The sequence below is a fragment of the Nannospalax galili genome, unplaced genomic scaffold (assembly GCF_000622305.1).
Source record: "Nannospalax galili isolate Female #2095 unplaced genomic scaffold, S.galili_v1.0 scaffold125, whole genome shotgun sequence".
NCBI classification, from domain to species: domain Eukaryota; kingdom Metazoa; phylum Chordata; class Mammalia; order Rodentia; family Spalacidae; genus Nannospalax; species Nannospalax galili.
In genome coordinates, this window is record NW_008354705.1 from 961760 (window position 1) to 975278 (window position 13519).

At 39.9% G+C, this 13519-nt stretch overlaps 1 protein-coding gene across 5 annotated transcripts in view; it reads left to right on the forward strand.

Annotated features, from left to right (window-relative positions):
- Invs (inversin) overlaps positions 1-13519 on the forward strand; it is a 182788-nt gene that overhangs the window by 1847 nt on the left and 167422 nt on the right. For 2 of the 5 annotated variants that reach the window (XM_017802874.2, XM_017802875.2), the window contains exon 2: positions 2584-2713. The exons of the other annotated variants lie outside the window; for them this stretch is intronic. In XM_017802874.2, the coding sequence (XP_017658363.1) occupies positions 2608-2713 (106 nt within the window). In that variant the 5' untranslated portion in view covers positions 2584-2607. The remainder of the gene's footprint in view (positions 1-2583; positions 2714-13519) is intronic. 5 annotated transcript variants of the gene reach the window in all.

Sequence of the window (13519 nt, forward strand, 5' to 3'; positions counted from 1 at the left end):
CAAGTGCTGGGATTAAAGGTGTGCGCCACCACGCCCGGCTCATAGCTAACTTTTAACTTTTCACATTTAATGAAATCTAGAGAGCTGAGGCAGACTAAGGACACATTGCTGATTATTAACAAAATCAGACCAGGAACTCAAATTAATTAGTTTCCTACCATGTTTTCACCTCCATCCTTGTTTCCTAGCTTCACTCTAGTGGCTTTAATATAATCCTACATATGACAATCTTTGTTGTAACATAGCTAACTTTTAACTTTTCACATTTAATGAAATCTAGAGAGCTGAGGCAGACTAAGGACACATTGCTGATTATTAACAAAATCAGACCAGGAACTCAAATTAATTAGTTTCCTACCATGTTTTCACCTCCATCCTTGTTTCCTAGCTTCACTCTAGTGGCTTTAATATAATCCTACATATGACAATCTTTGTTGTAACAAGACAGACATGCTTAGGCATGACAGAATTGTCTCACAGCATCCCCTTCCATATTTTCTGTCAGCATGTTAACTCAAATTGTTGAAAAAATAAAGAAATGAGCTAACCTTTACCATAATTTTAGAAATGTTTTCTAAATTGGAATAATAATTCAGTATCCTTGTCAGTTGCCATGAGTGCACTATGCCGAAAACAGACAAACAACATTTGTATCTTTCCATATTGTCAGAATTTATTGGATAGCAATAAATTCACAAGGCAGAGTGGATTCACTGGTAGCAGTTTCCCAGATAATCCTGCCTATCTTGGTCATCTGGTCAAGGCAACTGCACATTCTTTTATTCCCATCTTAATTGTGAGTAGTAAATCTCATATCACAGCACACAGTATATATATATATATGTGCATATTATGTGGTGTAGGGAAGGAACACAAGTTAAAGAAGCTACAGCAGGGGCTGGAGAGATAGCTCAGTGGTTAAGAACACTGACTGTTCTTGCAGAAAACCCGGGTTCAAATCCCAGCATCCACAAGGCAGCTAACAACTGTTCGTAACCCCAGTTCCAGGGGATCTGACAGCCTCTTCTGTCTTCTGTGGGCATTGCAGAACATGGGTGCACTTACCTACACACAGGCAATACACTCATACACATAAAATAAAAATAATAATTTTTTTAAAAGAAACTACAGCGGAATTCAAGAGGTTTCAGAAATGAGCTGATAGAAATGCAGGTAGAGTCTGAATGGATAACAACCCAAAACAGACACAGAGAAGAAGCTGCTGCTGTAGAGATCAGGCCTTGGGAGAGTCAGAGTTAGGGGCAAAGATGCAGTCAGTTGCTGAACCAGGTCAGAGCAGGAACAACCAGTTCAGGTCCAGACAGGCAAACAGGTAGACAGGCAGATGGCGGTTGAGTAGGCCGTGTCAGCAGCAGGAGACCTAGCTGAGCTAAAGCCACAAGGAGTTCTCTACCTATCACTCATTGATGTATACACCAGGTCTCAGATGATAGGTTGATGGGACCATGACCATTGCAGTGCTAGGTGTCCATCACTTTGTAGGGTCCATGTGAAAGAATTACAGCTTTTCCTTAGTCTGTCATGTCCAGTAAGTTCTTGGGCCTGGTTTCCTTGATGTGATTTTTTTAAAATTTTTTTATGTGTTTTGCCTGCATGTAAGTGCACCCGTGTCATGCAATGCTTGCAAAGCCCAGGCATCAGATCCCCCTGGAACTAGAGTTATGGACAGCTGTTAGCCTTGTCCTGTGGGTGCTGGGAACCAAACCCTGGTCCTCTGGAAGAGCAACCAGTGCTGTTAACCACTGATTAATCTCTTCAGCTACCCTCCCCATGTGATTTTTAATATGCCTATGTGCTCCTACAGTCTCAGTTCACCCCAATAAATTTGTAGAGTACCAGTCTGTGCTGCATGGGTAGTGCTAGACAGATAGTGTTTTGCTTGTTCACCCAGGAGCGCAGTCATCTTCCATCCTCAAAATGGAGTCTTTCAGGGCAAGGCGCAGCCTCAGAAAATGCTGTTTTACAAAGTAGGGAGTAACTTGGAACAGGGTACAGCCTGATATCAACAAGTATTGTGTAGAATCATATGATCTGTATTAATCTTAGAAGTCACTGTGACTTTTGAACCTTGTACCCAATGTAAAATATTGAGGCTCCACGCACCCATCTTGAGAAGGATCTTAAAAGCACCCAATTCTCTCATTTTACTGTTGAGCAAGCTGTACAAAGACCACTTCATTTGCAATTTCATGGCAATTATAAGACTAAGAGTGAGTTAAGTCCTACTCAAACATTCTAATAAATCATGTTTATAAGCTGCCTACTTGGCATTGGTATGGCAGTGTTAGAAGTGCTTTCTGGGGGTTGGAGAGATAGCTCAGTAGCTAAGAGCACTGGCTGCTCTTACAGAGGACCCAGGTTCAATTCCCAGCACCCACATGGCAGCTAACAACTGTCTGTAACTTCAATTCCAGGGGATCCAATGACCTCTTCTGTCCTCCGTGGGCATTGCACAACACAGGTGTACTTACATACATGCAGGCAATACATGCATACACATAAAATAAAAATAAAAAGTTTTTAAAAAAGAAGTGTTTTCTACAGATACTGTCACTGTTTCAGGTCACTCCAGCCACTGAGAAGAGCATGAACACGTCAGAGAGCCTGCTCTCTCCTGGCTGCTCGTTTGTATCACAGGTTCATGCCGCTGCAGTTAATGGGGATAAAGGTGCTCTTCAGAGACTCGTTGTTGGTAAGCAGTCCTCTGCAAGCATAGATACTGTAATCAGGCTGGGGAGATGGCTTATCTGGTAAAGAGTCTGCCCTACAAGCATGAGAACCTGATTCAGAGCCCCAGCACCCATGTAAAAGCCGAGCACTGTACAGCTGTAACCCTAATGCTTGAGTAGAACAGAGACAGGAAGATCCCTGGAGTTCACTGGCAGGCTGGCCCAGCTGAATCAATGGACTCCAGGTTCAGTGAGAGACCATGTCTCAAGAGATAAAGCAGAAGGCAGACAAGATGGCTCAGCAAGTAAAGACACTTGTTGCCAAGGCTCACAACCAGAGTCTCAGGACCCATGTGGTAGAAGGAAAGAACCAAATTCCCAAAGTTGCCCTCTGGCCTCCCCATGTACACTGTAGCATGCATGTACACACACACACACACACACACACACACAATAAATAAATAAATTTTTTTTTAAAAGAAGGCAGATAGGAGGAACTGAAGATAGCACCCAGTGTTGACTTCTGGCCTCCACATGAACACATGTGCACACATAAATACCAAAAAAATGGAAACTGTAATAAAAATAACTGTCCTAGGCCGGGCGTGGTGGCGCATGCTTTTAATCCCAGCACTCAGGAAACAGAGGCAGGTGGATCTCTGTGAGTTCAAGGCCAGCCTGGTCTACATAGCGAGTTCCAGGACAGCTTGGGCTACAGGGAGACCCTGTCTCAAAAAAGACCAAAAAAATTAAATATTTTACAAATTTAGGGAAATATTCTAAACAGGAAAGACATTTTAAATTGCTTTAGTTAGTCCTCAGTCAAGACCCAGATAAGAAAGAAATTAAGTCCTGAAACCTAAGAACATAGATTAGGATTAAGTGAAAATTACTTGAGAAATTTCTATCTATTTGGTGCTGAATCTAGCTAATGTCATTAGAAAGGGAATTAATTTGAGCTTGGGATGCAAATCAATGGTGGAATGCTTGCCTTTCATAACAAGGCCCTGGGTTTGATCCCTAGCACTACCAGAAAATGTGGGGAAGGATTACTTTATCATTTTAATAGCAGACATCTAGAATAAGATGCTAGGTAATGATTTTTTAAAAAGATTTATTTTATATTTAATTATGTGTGAATGTGGGCACTTGAGTACAGGTAGAAGTCAGAAGACTGCATTGGATCCCCAGAAGCTGGAGTTGGTTACAGGTGGTTGTGAACTGCCTGATTTGGGAGCCAAGAACCAAACCCAGATTCTCTGCAAGAACAGGACATGCTCTTAACTGCTGAGCCATCTCCCCAGCCTTGATGATCCTTTAACATCTAATATACAGTATACTCAAAGTGCCAAATTTATAAATAATTTTTAATGATTGAAAATATTCAGTGATATCCTCCTTCACTTATCTAATTATGATCCAGAAGTCCAATATAGAAGTTCTAGGAAGAGAGCAAAATGAATAGGGGACAGAATTAAGGACAGAATGGCAAATAACTTTCCAGAATTGTAAGAACATTCCAGAACTATAAAAAATACAAGTCTACATATTCACAAGGCTCAAAGAAAATAAATAAAAACATAAATTGTTTGTAATCTTTATATATTCCAGTGTCTGATAACATCAGGATTGATAACTTAGGCAGAAAATCAAGTCTAAAGTACTTGAATTTTCATACTTGTTCCTTCAGAATTTACTTGCCTCTTACATTTCCAGTTTCTCCATGAACTCCTGCCTAGAAACCCTAACCTTTGGTAAAGTTAGAGGTTATTTCTACAGTACTTTACACGTTGGAGTCCTTATTTTTTTTTTTTTTTTTGGTACCACTTTCCTCCCTATTGAATTCTTGCTTCTTTAGCTATAAAATAAATTGCTACCAAGTTTCATATACTATACATATACTCTGCAAATGTTTATCTCCCCCTACCAGAGACATTACCTCACCTCCCCTCAGCAGCTTACATCCAGAGTTCCTCCCTAGAGCTTTGTATTTAGGGCCTCCACATCACTCATTTGAATGTGCCATCACTGAACTGAAACACTTTTCTTTTTAAAATTTTTTTCTAAATGTATATGAATGTTTTGCCTGCATGTATGTAAGTGCACTTGTGCATGTAGTACCCATGGAGGCCAGAAGTAACCTTCAGATCCCCTGGAACTGGAGTTAATGGATGGTTGTTAGCCACCATGTGGGTCCAGGGAACCAAACCCTGGTCTTTTGCAAGAGCAGCTCTTAACCACTGAGCCGTCTCTCCAGCCCCCTGAACTGAAACACTTTGACTTTCAGCTCACTTACTAATGAAAAACAGGAGGTTCTCATCCTCAATGAGACTTCTACTCCTTTATCTCGTTTTAACCACCACAGTCTTTCTCTCTCTCCCTATCAGCCTTGATTCCATGGTTTATTACTAAAACCTTCTCTTAGAAAAATTCACTTTTTTTGTTTACTTCCTCTTTGACCTGACTGTTGTACTACTAACTCCAGGTAGGCCCAATTTATGTACCCCTAGAACCCCAGAGTAGTCGAATGTGGTTTGAAGACTCATAATTTGCCAAAATCATCGATCTGGCTTCAAATAATGACTCAACACTTACTATTCATCATGTTAATTTTCTCCATAATGAATGTTTCCTACTGTCTCTACTGAAACTTCTGACCACCAATTTCCCTTCCCGTTTTTCAGACAATATTGTATGATACCTAGAGAAAACTGAGACAATAAGTCAGAACTCTCTCATTTTTCAGAATAGTATCTCCGAATCTCCCTGTATTTATACCCATCCTCTTCTTTCTTTCTGGTTTAACACGTGTCCCTCTTACTCAAAAAATACAAGCTTTGTATTCTGTTCCGTCTTCCTATCTTCTCATGGAATTTATTCCATTTTGTATAAGCCTCTCATAACTACATTATCAACCTTTTTACCCTGTTCCACTATTAGAAATTTTTCCCATCAACATCTAATACTGTTCTGTTTTCTCTGGTATTTAAAAACACCCTCGCAGTCCTTTCATGCCCTATACACATTGCCATATCTCTCAGCTTCTCCTCATAACTGTCTTGATGCACAGCTAAACTGCTACAACAGTGAATTGTAGAAATCAAACATAGTCATCATAACAGCACAGGTAAATGGGCTGAAGGATGGGCAAATATCCCTCCCTGCTTTACAGAGTCAACCAGAGATGCTGCCAGGGCTTGACTCTGCCATACTCAACATTGATGTGGCTTCTTCTCTGGGTAGAAGGGAAATACTGTATTTGTAGTCAAAGCCCAGTCATCACAGGGCAAGAAAAGGAATTTGTCATTAAGGCAATGGACTAGAACTAGGCCCAGAACCACACCCTAAGACAAAAGAGGCTGTCAGTCTTTCCCAGAGAGTGTCAGACCCCACTAAAACTTAGGGTGTACAGTTCTGAAAAAGCAGAATGAGAGAATGAATGGGGGCAGTTGTTCTGTCACCAAAGCCAAGCTCCTTGAGGGATCTGGCCATTATCCCACTTTTCTACCATAATCTAGTCTGTTATTTTTTAAAAACACAAAAAGTATACATAACTCTTATTTTGAGATATATACAGAAGGAAACACATACAACTTAGATGTGTAATTTAGCAAATAAATGTAAAGCTAATACCCATGTGACCACCAAGTCAAAGAACAGAACACTATCGGTATCCCCAGGACTCACTGGCTGTCTTGCCTGTGTTGTTCTTGTTTGAATCATTGTTTCTTATAGCCAAGACTGGCCTCAAACTCCTTGTGAGGTGGAGGATGACTGAACTCCTGATCTTCCTGCTTCTACTTCCCAAAGGCTGGGATTATAGGCATGTGCTACCAAGCTCTGTCTCTGTCTCTGTCTCTCTGTTTCTCTCTCCCTCCCTCCCTCCTGTCAAACCCAGGATTTTGCACAAGTTAAACGTGCTACACACCTAGCCCCATAATAATCACATTGTTGGTTTGCCTTTAAAAAAATTTTTTTTGTTAAATGTTCCTGCTCTGCTTGATCTGAAAAATGTATCCACACTTTTTTTCCTGTATATCAGCTCTTTATACTTAGAACAAAATTTGAAAGGCTACATGTACCTTCTTCCCTCTCTAGTCTCATCTTTCACAACTCACTTCTAGCAAAATTTTCTTTCAGTTTCCCCAACTTGTGAAGCCCTTTTCCATCTGGGGTTTTGCCTGCTATCTGCTGTCTGACTAACCCTTAATGGCCTCCACAGTCTGCATTATAAGACCTTCTTCAAAGAGATATGCTACATCCAATCTCAGGTCAACTCTTCATTGTAGTCTCTCTTGGCACTCCGTAGTCTTTCTTCATAGAACTTGTCTCAGATTATAGAACTTTATTTGTGTGAATGACTATTTTGAGTCTTTCTCTTCCAGGTAAGCAAATGGCCTCTGAAACGGTAGACTGGGTCTATTTAATTCATTGTTATATCCAGCACAGTACTTGAAACATAATATTCACGTATTTATTCATTTCTTCAATAAATACTAATTATTCAATGACTTTTTTATTTTATTTTATTTTTTGGGGTCTTTTTGAAACAGGGTCTTATAGCCCTAGCTGGCCTGGAACTCACTTTGTAGACCAGGCTAGCCTCATACTCACAGAGATCTGCCTGCCTCTGCCTCTGCCTCCCAAGTGCTGGTACTAAAGGCGTGTGCCACCACACCCAGCTCAACAACTCTTAATGTCTTTCCTACCCAGTAATCTATGATTGCCTTGAGGACCAGGAGTAAAGGTGAATTTAATTGAATTAAGTTGAATTGAGAGACACGTTGAGGCTGCATTTCCTGAGGAAAAAATTTTAAGTCAGAGTGCCTCAAGAAAAAGAATCATATAAAATGAATTCTTCATTGTTTTAATAAAAATACAACCCTCAAAAGAAAATAAAACAAGGGGCTGGAGAGATGGCTCAGCGGTTAAGAGCACTGGCTGCTCTTGCAGAGGACCCTGGTTCAGTTCCCAGCACCCACATGGCAGTTAACAATCATCCATAACTCCAGTTCCAGGGGATCAAATGCCCTCTTCTGACCTCCACAGGCATTGTACAACACGGGTGCACTTACATGTGTGCAGGCATAATACCTATACACATAAAATAAAAAGAAATAAATTTTTAAAAAATTTAAAGAAAAAATGTACAGAGTGTTGTTAATTAAAAACGTGGACATTAGCTTAGTTATATAAATTAACTAGTATGTTGCATTGTTAAACTTGAAGCTTTCCTGTAATTTTATACCCCCCCAAAAGAAAATTCTTAAAAACTAAAAAGTAGCCATGACATGCAGCCAGAAGGCAGCTGATAAATTCATTGATTGGTTCCCTGTGTTTTCTGTCATCTGTCTAAGGAGCTCCTGACTCATTACTGACAGAGGAGCACTGCTGGTCTTTCAGGAACTGCGCCATTCCGTCTTCTGTGCATACAGCCACACCTTTGTTCTGTGGCATTTCCCAACTCCTGTGTGTTCCTGTTAAAATATGTCTCATCTTAAATTTCGATCTATTTTAAGCATCCTTTTGCATACCACATGCTTGGTGATCTCTATGTGTTATTTCTCTTTGCTAAACTAGTGGCATAGTACTATGGATGATTTTTTTTTCCCTGAATCTTTGTTCACCAACTGCTAGGTGAATTCATTCACTTTAGCATTTTCTGTTTTCTCTTCTCTGTTTCCATAGAGAAGTATGTCAATGATGCGTTTGACTCCATAGCAACAGATGACTGTCTCTTTCTACATATACAACTAATTAAATCAAACACTTCTGAGCTGCCCATTGTCCTGGAGGAGGCCTGAAGAGGCCTTCTCCGAATGAATATCGTTCCAGTAGCAGCTCCTGCTGCTTCACTTAACACAGTGGGTTCATGTTTTAGCATCACGCACCTTTTCCCCAATTCAGGTGTATTAGGGTTTACTTCAGCACCCTAAAAATACAGATGTATACAGTAAAATCTTTATATGCTGTGGTTATCATTTATAGTTATGTAGCTTGTTCTCTTAAAACAAAATTCAGATGACTTGCATACCAGAGATATGATTGATGATTGAATTTAGTAGTTGCATTTTAACACTACACAGTGTAATAGGTAGTTAAAAACGACATGGATTTTTAGTCAGGTTGGCCTGCATTTTGAGTTCTAGCTGTTCCTTGTTAGCTATGTTGCTTTGGTATATTAGTTTCTTTTCTCATCTCTGACAAATTACCCCCAAAGCAGCAAATTAAGCACAGAGGAGTTTATTTAGCTCACGGTTTCAGAGCACATTCCTGGTGGGGAAGACCTGGTGCAGGCCTACGTCATAGCTGGTGCTCCCCCCTGTGGGAATGGCAGTGTTTCAGCTGGCTTTCTCTTTTTTTCCTCTTTTATTCAGTCTGTGACCCTCCCCCCAACCCATGATGTGGTACCAGCCACTTTTCTGGAAACACCCTCACATGTGTATGTCCTTAGGTGATTCCAAAGCCAGTCAAGTTAACTACAAAGATTAAACATGAGACTTGGCTAAGCCATTTTGTGAGATTTTTTTATTTTTTAACTCTGTGTGTGTGTGTGTGTGTGTGTGTGTGTGTGTGTGTGTGTGTGTGTAGGAGTTTTCACACGTGAGCGCAGGTGCCCATGGAGGCCAGATAAGGGTGTCAGATCCCCTGAAGCTGAATTAGAGGTAGCTGTGTGCTGCCTGATGTGGGTGCAAGGAACCAAACCCAAGTCTTCTGCAAAGGCAGCAAGCTCTAGCTCCCACTTTGTGTTTTTGAGTCTCAGTTTCCTCATCTAAACTATAGATTTTACTACTTTGCTTATATGAAAGTTAAATGAGATCATGTTTATAAAACATCTATCAAGTTGTCTGGCACACTGTAGATAGTAAGTGGTACCCTAATATTGTTACTGTTTTATTAGGTTGGACTTAGAGTAATCAACTCCAGTAGTTTCCTAAATGTCTCAAAATAATAAGGCAGTAAATGCTACAAAAAATTTTTGTGTGTACACCAAACAAAATAATGTGTAAATTATTTGTGCAATTAATAATGTGTAAATCGTGATGTATCATGATTGTAATTATCATTAATGCTAAATGACAATTTGAGTTTGTTTACACTGGAATAGTGACCAGGCAGCACCAGTCTGATTCTACTACTTTTATTTCCTGTGTCTTTTGCACTGTCCACCTTTTGAACAAGCATAATCTCTCTGAAACATTGTCTTCCATTTTATTTTTAAAATAATCTATTGAGAATTTCATACATGTGTATAAGGTATTTTGATCAAATCCATGCCACTCCCTCCCCTCCAACTCTTCCCATATCTCCCCATCACTTTTTTTCTGATAACTTCATGTACTCTTTCTTCTTCTTTATTTATTTATCTTAATGGGCTTTTGCCTGCTCTAACATTCTCCCCGCTCAAGAGGTAACCCCTACAATCTTTTAATCATTAGTTAAAAGCTTCCAAATACTTTCAACATTTTTGGCCTTTGGAACGGAGTATGTTGCTAAGAGGCCCAAGGACATTGTGAGTTTAAGCCAAGAAACTGGCAACTTTTCTTTGCAGTCTTTTTACCCTAAGTGCCTAGCCAATTCTTACCTCCTATTCTTATCACATGATCCTCTGAAGAGGTTACCCAACTTGCAGATAGGGAATCAGGACACAGCCATGCTGAACAGGGACACACGGTGGAGGCAATTGGAGTCCCCCTTCAGTGGGCCTATCTAAAAGACTCCCAAATTGCATAACTCTTACCTCTAGGGGGAAAAGAAAGTCCTTTGCCTGGTGAATAGGAGATGTGAAGGAGAAGTAAAGGCAAGAGTAATTAGCATTACAAGTTCTAGACAGGGAACTAAAAAAAAGTCAGAACAGGGCAATTTTCAAATGTTCATATGAGAGTCCACTGGAATTTCTTGACAAGGGCTTCCAAAAGCATCCCTCTATTGGGTTCCTCCTCATTTTTCTTTTATCTTCCAAGGCTAGACTCTAGAGTGATGGATTCAGGATTTGCTTTCAGGTATTTTGATAGCTGTTGGGTGGTTAGAATCAGTGTCAGTTCTCTCTCAAAGGCTTCTAGATACCAGGAGAAAACAAATTTATCCATCATTTTAGAACAATAACAGGTTGTCTCTCTTAGCTACAGGTGGGTACTACAGTATTGGAGACCAAGATTTGAAGTCTTACATCTGAGCAACACTTTCTGATTCGGAACAAAATCATCAATGAGAAATAATTTTCTAAATAACTTGTTATATGGACTTAAGCCTAATGTCTGGGAAGTGCAATCCCTTAAACTCTTAAAGAAATATACTGATGACTTCACTCTGGTTATACTTTCCTTTTGGGTGTTTAAGACCATACACTTGGCCCAAATAAATCAATTTATTTTTACACTTAAGGTTGATTAAGGATCTGTTCCTCAGGGGACCCATGGGCTTAAGAGGAACCCCTGGCTCCTTTCTTTTACTAGTTGCATCTATGTGAAGATAATCAAAGGTCCTGGTCGACCTTGTCAGGCTTGCTTGGAAGCATGGATGAGTTGTTTCCTCTGAGTTGACCCTCCTCTTTGTAGACTGGACACTGGTTCAAGTCCATTTCGTGGAGTCTCCATGGCCTCCCTGAACAAGAGGACAGGTGACTCACCACAGTTACAGGACATTTTGAGAGATGTTCCATAGTCCCCTGGAACTTAGTCGACCTTGGAGGGCAAGGGGCAAAAACTGTCCTTTAAGTCCCTCTGACCACATTAGTATAGGCCACAAACTATGGCTGTTAAACATCCAATATAGTTCACCAGTCTGGTGCTTTTAATTAACGTGCTCTGTAGATAAAGCTTGGGTAAAACCCCAAACATTCTCAGGTAAACCTTGACTTTATCTATCTATCTATCTATCTATCTGTCTGTCTGTCTGTCTGTCTGTCTGTCTATCTATCTATCTATCTATCTAATCTATATATATCTATATATATATAGATAGATAGATAGATTTTTGGTCTTTTTGAGACAGGGTCTCCCTGTAGCCCCGGCTGTCCTGGAACTCATTATGTGGACCAGGCTGGCCTTGAACTCACAGAGATCTGCCTGCCTCTGCCTCCCAAGTGCTGGGATTAAAGGCGTGTGCCACCATGCCCAGCTAGATATATATTTTATTCCTTAAATTAGTTGACTAAACTATGACCGTATAAATTTTAACATTATGTGTATATTATTTTTAATCTCATCCTTTATATCATAACAAACCTACATAGACCTTCATCACTTACTTAGGCTTTCTCATTTTTTCTATTTTGGAAAATGTGCCCATTCCCATATCCTTCTAACATCTTTTACATTCTCATTTTCTTTCTTTTTTTAATAATTATGAGAAATAATAGCATTAACAAATAAATTTTCCATCTGTTGTGAGACTTCTTTTCCTGGGGATACTAAGCAATGCTTATTCCCTTTTAAGGTTCTAGTGTCAAGCCAATGTTTGATTAAAGTTTTACTGGGGAACCGATGAATTTACTGAGCTTATTTACGAGATAACTGTGGGGTTGCTGAGGTGTATGTATGACCTGAGGGTATGCACACTGGAAAGCCTTTAAACAGCATGGGTCATGCCTTCTCTTCTTAGCCTTCCCCAGATTGCATACTTTAGCCCTCCCCAAATCCAGGAGACTATGTGTGATTAGGGCCAAATTACACACAGTTGGCTGGGAGGAGTGGCTGGAGTGGTGAGGGTCCAATGACCCTGCTTGGCTCTCCTTTAATGAATGAGCACAACCCTCAACAAGACAAATTGTGACAATGTTTAGCGATTAGGCATGGCCGAAGTCTTGATGATGGTAGTTATTACTTACAGAAGACGCTGCTGTATAGCATCATCTTATTAAAAGGACCTGGAATTCAGAAGGATTTGGTGCTAGGATCCACATATGAAGGAGGACACACATTGTTTGTTTTTCTGAGTCTGTTACTTCACTTAGTATAACAGTTTCTAGATCCATCCATTTACCTGAAAATTTCATTATTTCATCTTTCTTTACTGCTGAATAGAACTCCATTGTGTAAATATACCACATTTTTGTTAACCACTCATCAGTTGAGGGGCACTTAGGTTGCTTCCATCTCTTAGCTATTGTGAAAAGAGCAACAACAAACATGGTTGTACAAGTGTCTCCATAATAGGATGAGTCCTTTGGGTATATGCCAAGGAGTGGTATAACTGGGTCATATGATAGGTTCATTTTTAGTTTTTTAAGAGTTCTCCACACTGTTTTCCATAGGGGTTGCATGAGTTTGCAATCCCACCAGCAGTGAATGAGCGTTCCCCTTTCTCCACATCCTCGACATCATTTGGCATCATTTGTTCTCTTGATCCTAGGCAGTCTGATTGGGGTAAGGTGCTATCTTAGGGTGGTTTTAATTTGCATTTCTCTAATGATGTTGAACACTTTTTGAGATGTTTCTTAGCCATCTTTATTTCTTCCTTTGAGAGCTCTCTGTTTAGATCTTTAGCCCATCTTTTAATTGGGTCATTTGGTTTCTTGATTTGTTCTTTTTTGAGTTCTTTATTGAATTGTTTCTTTTGCTATACAGAAGCTTTTTAGTTTAATGAGGTCCCACTTGTTGATTGCTGACTTTAATTCCTGAGCAACTTCCGTCCAATTTAGAAAATCCTTTCCTACACCTATATCTTATAAGTTACTGCCAATATTTCCTTCTAATAGTTTCAGGGTTTCTAGTTTCACATTGCGGTCTTTGATCCAATGTTGACTTTTGTGCAAGGTGAAAGATAAGGATCTAGTTTTTCATTCTTCTACAGTTTTGCCAGCACCATTTGTTGAAGATGCTGTCTTT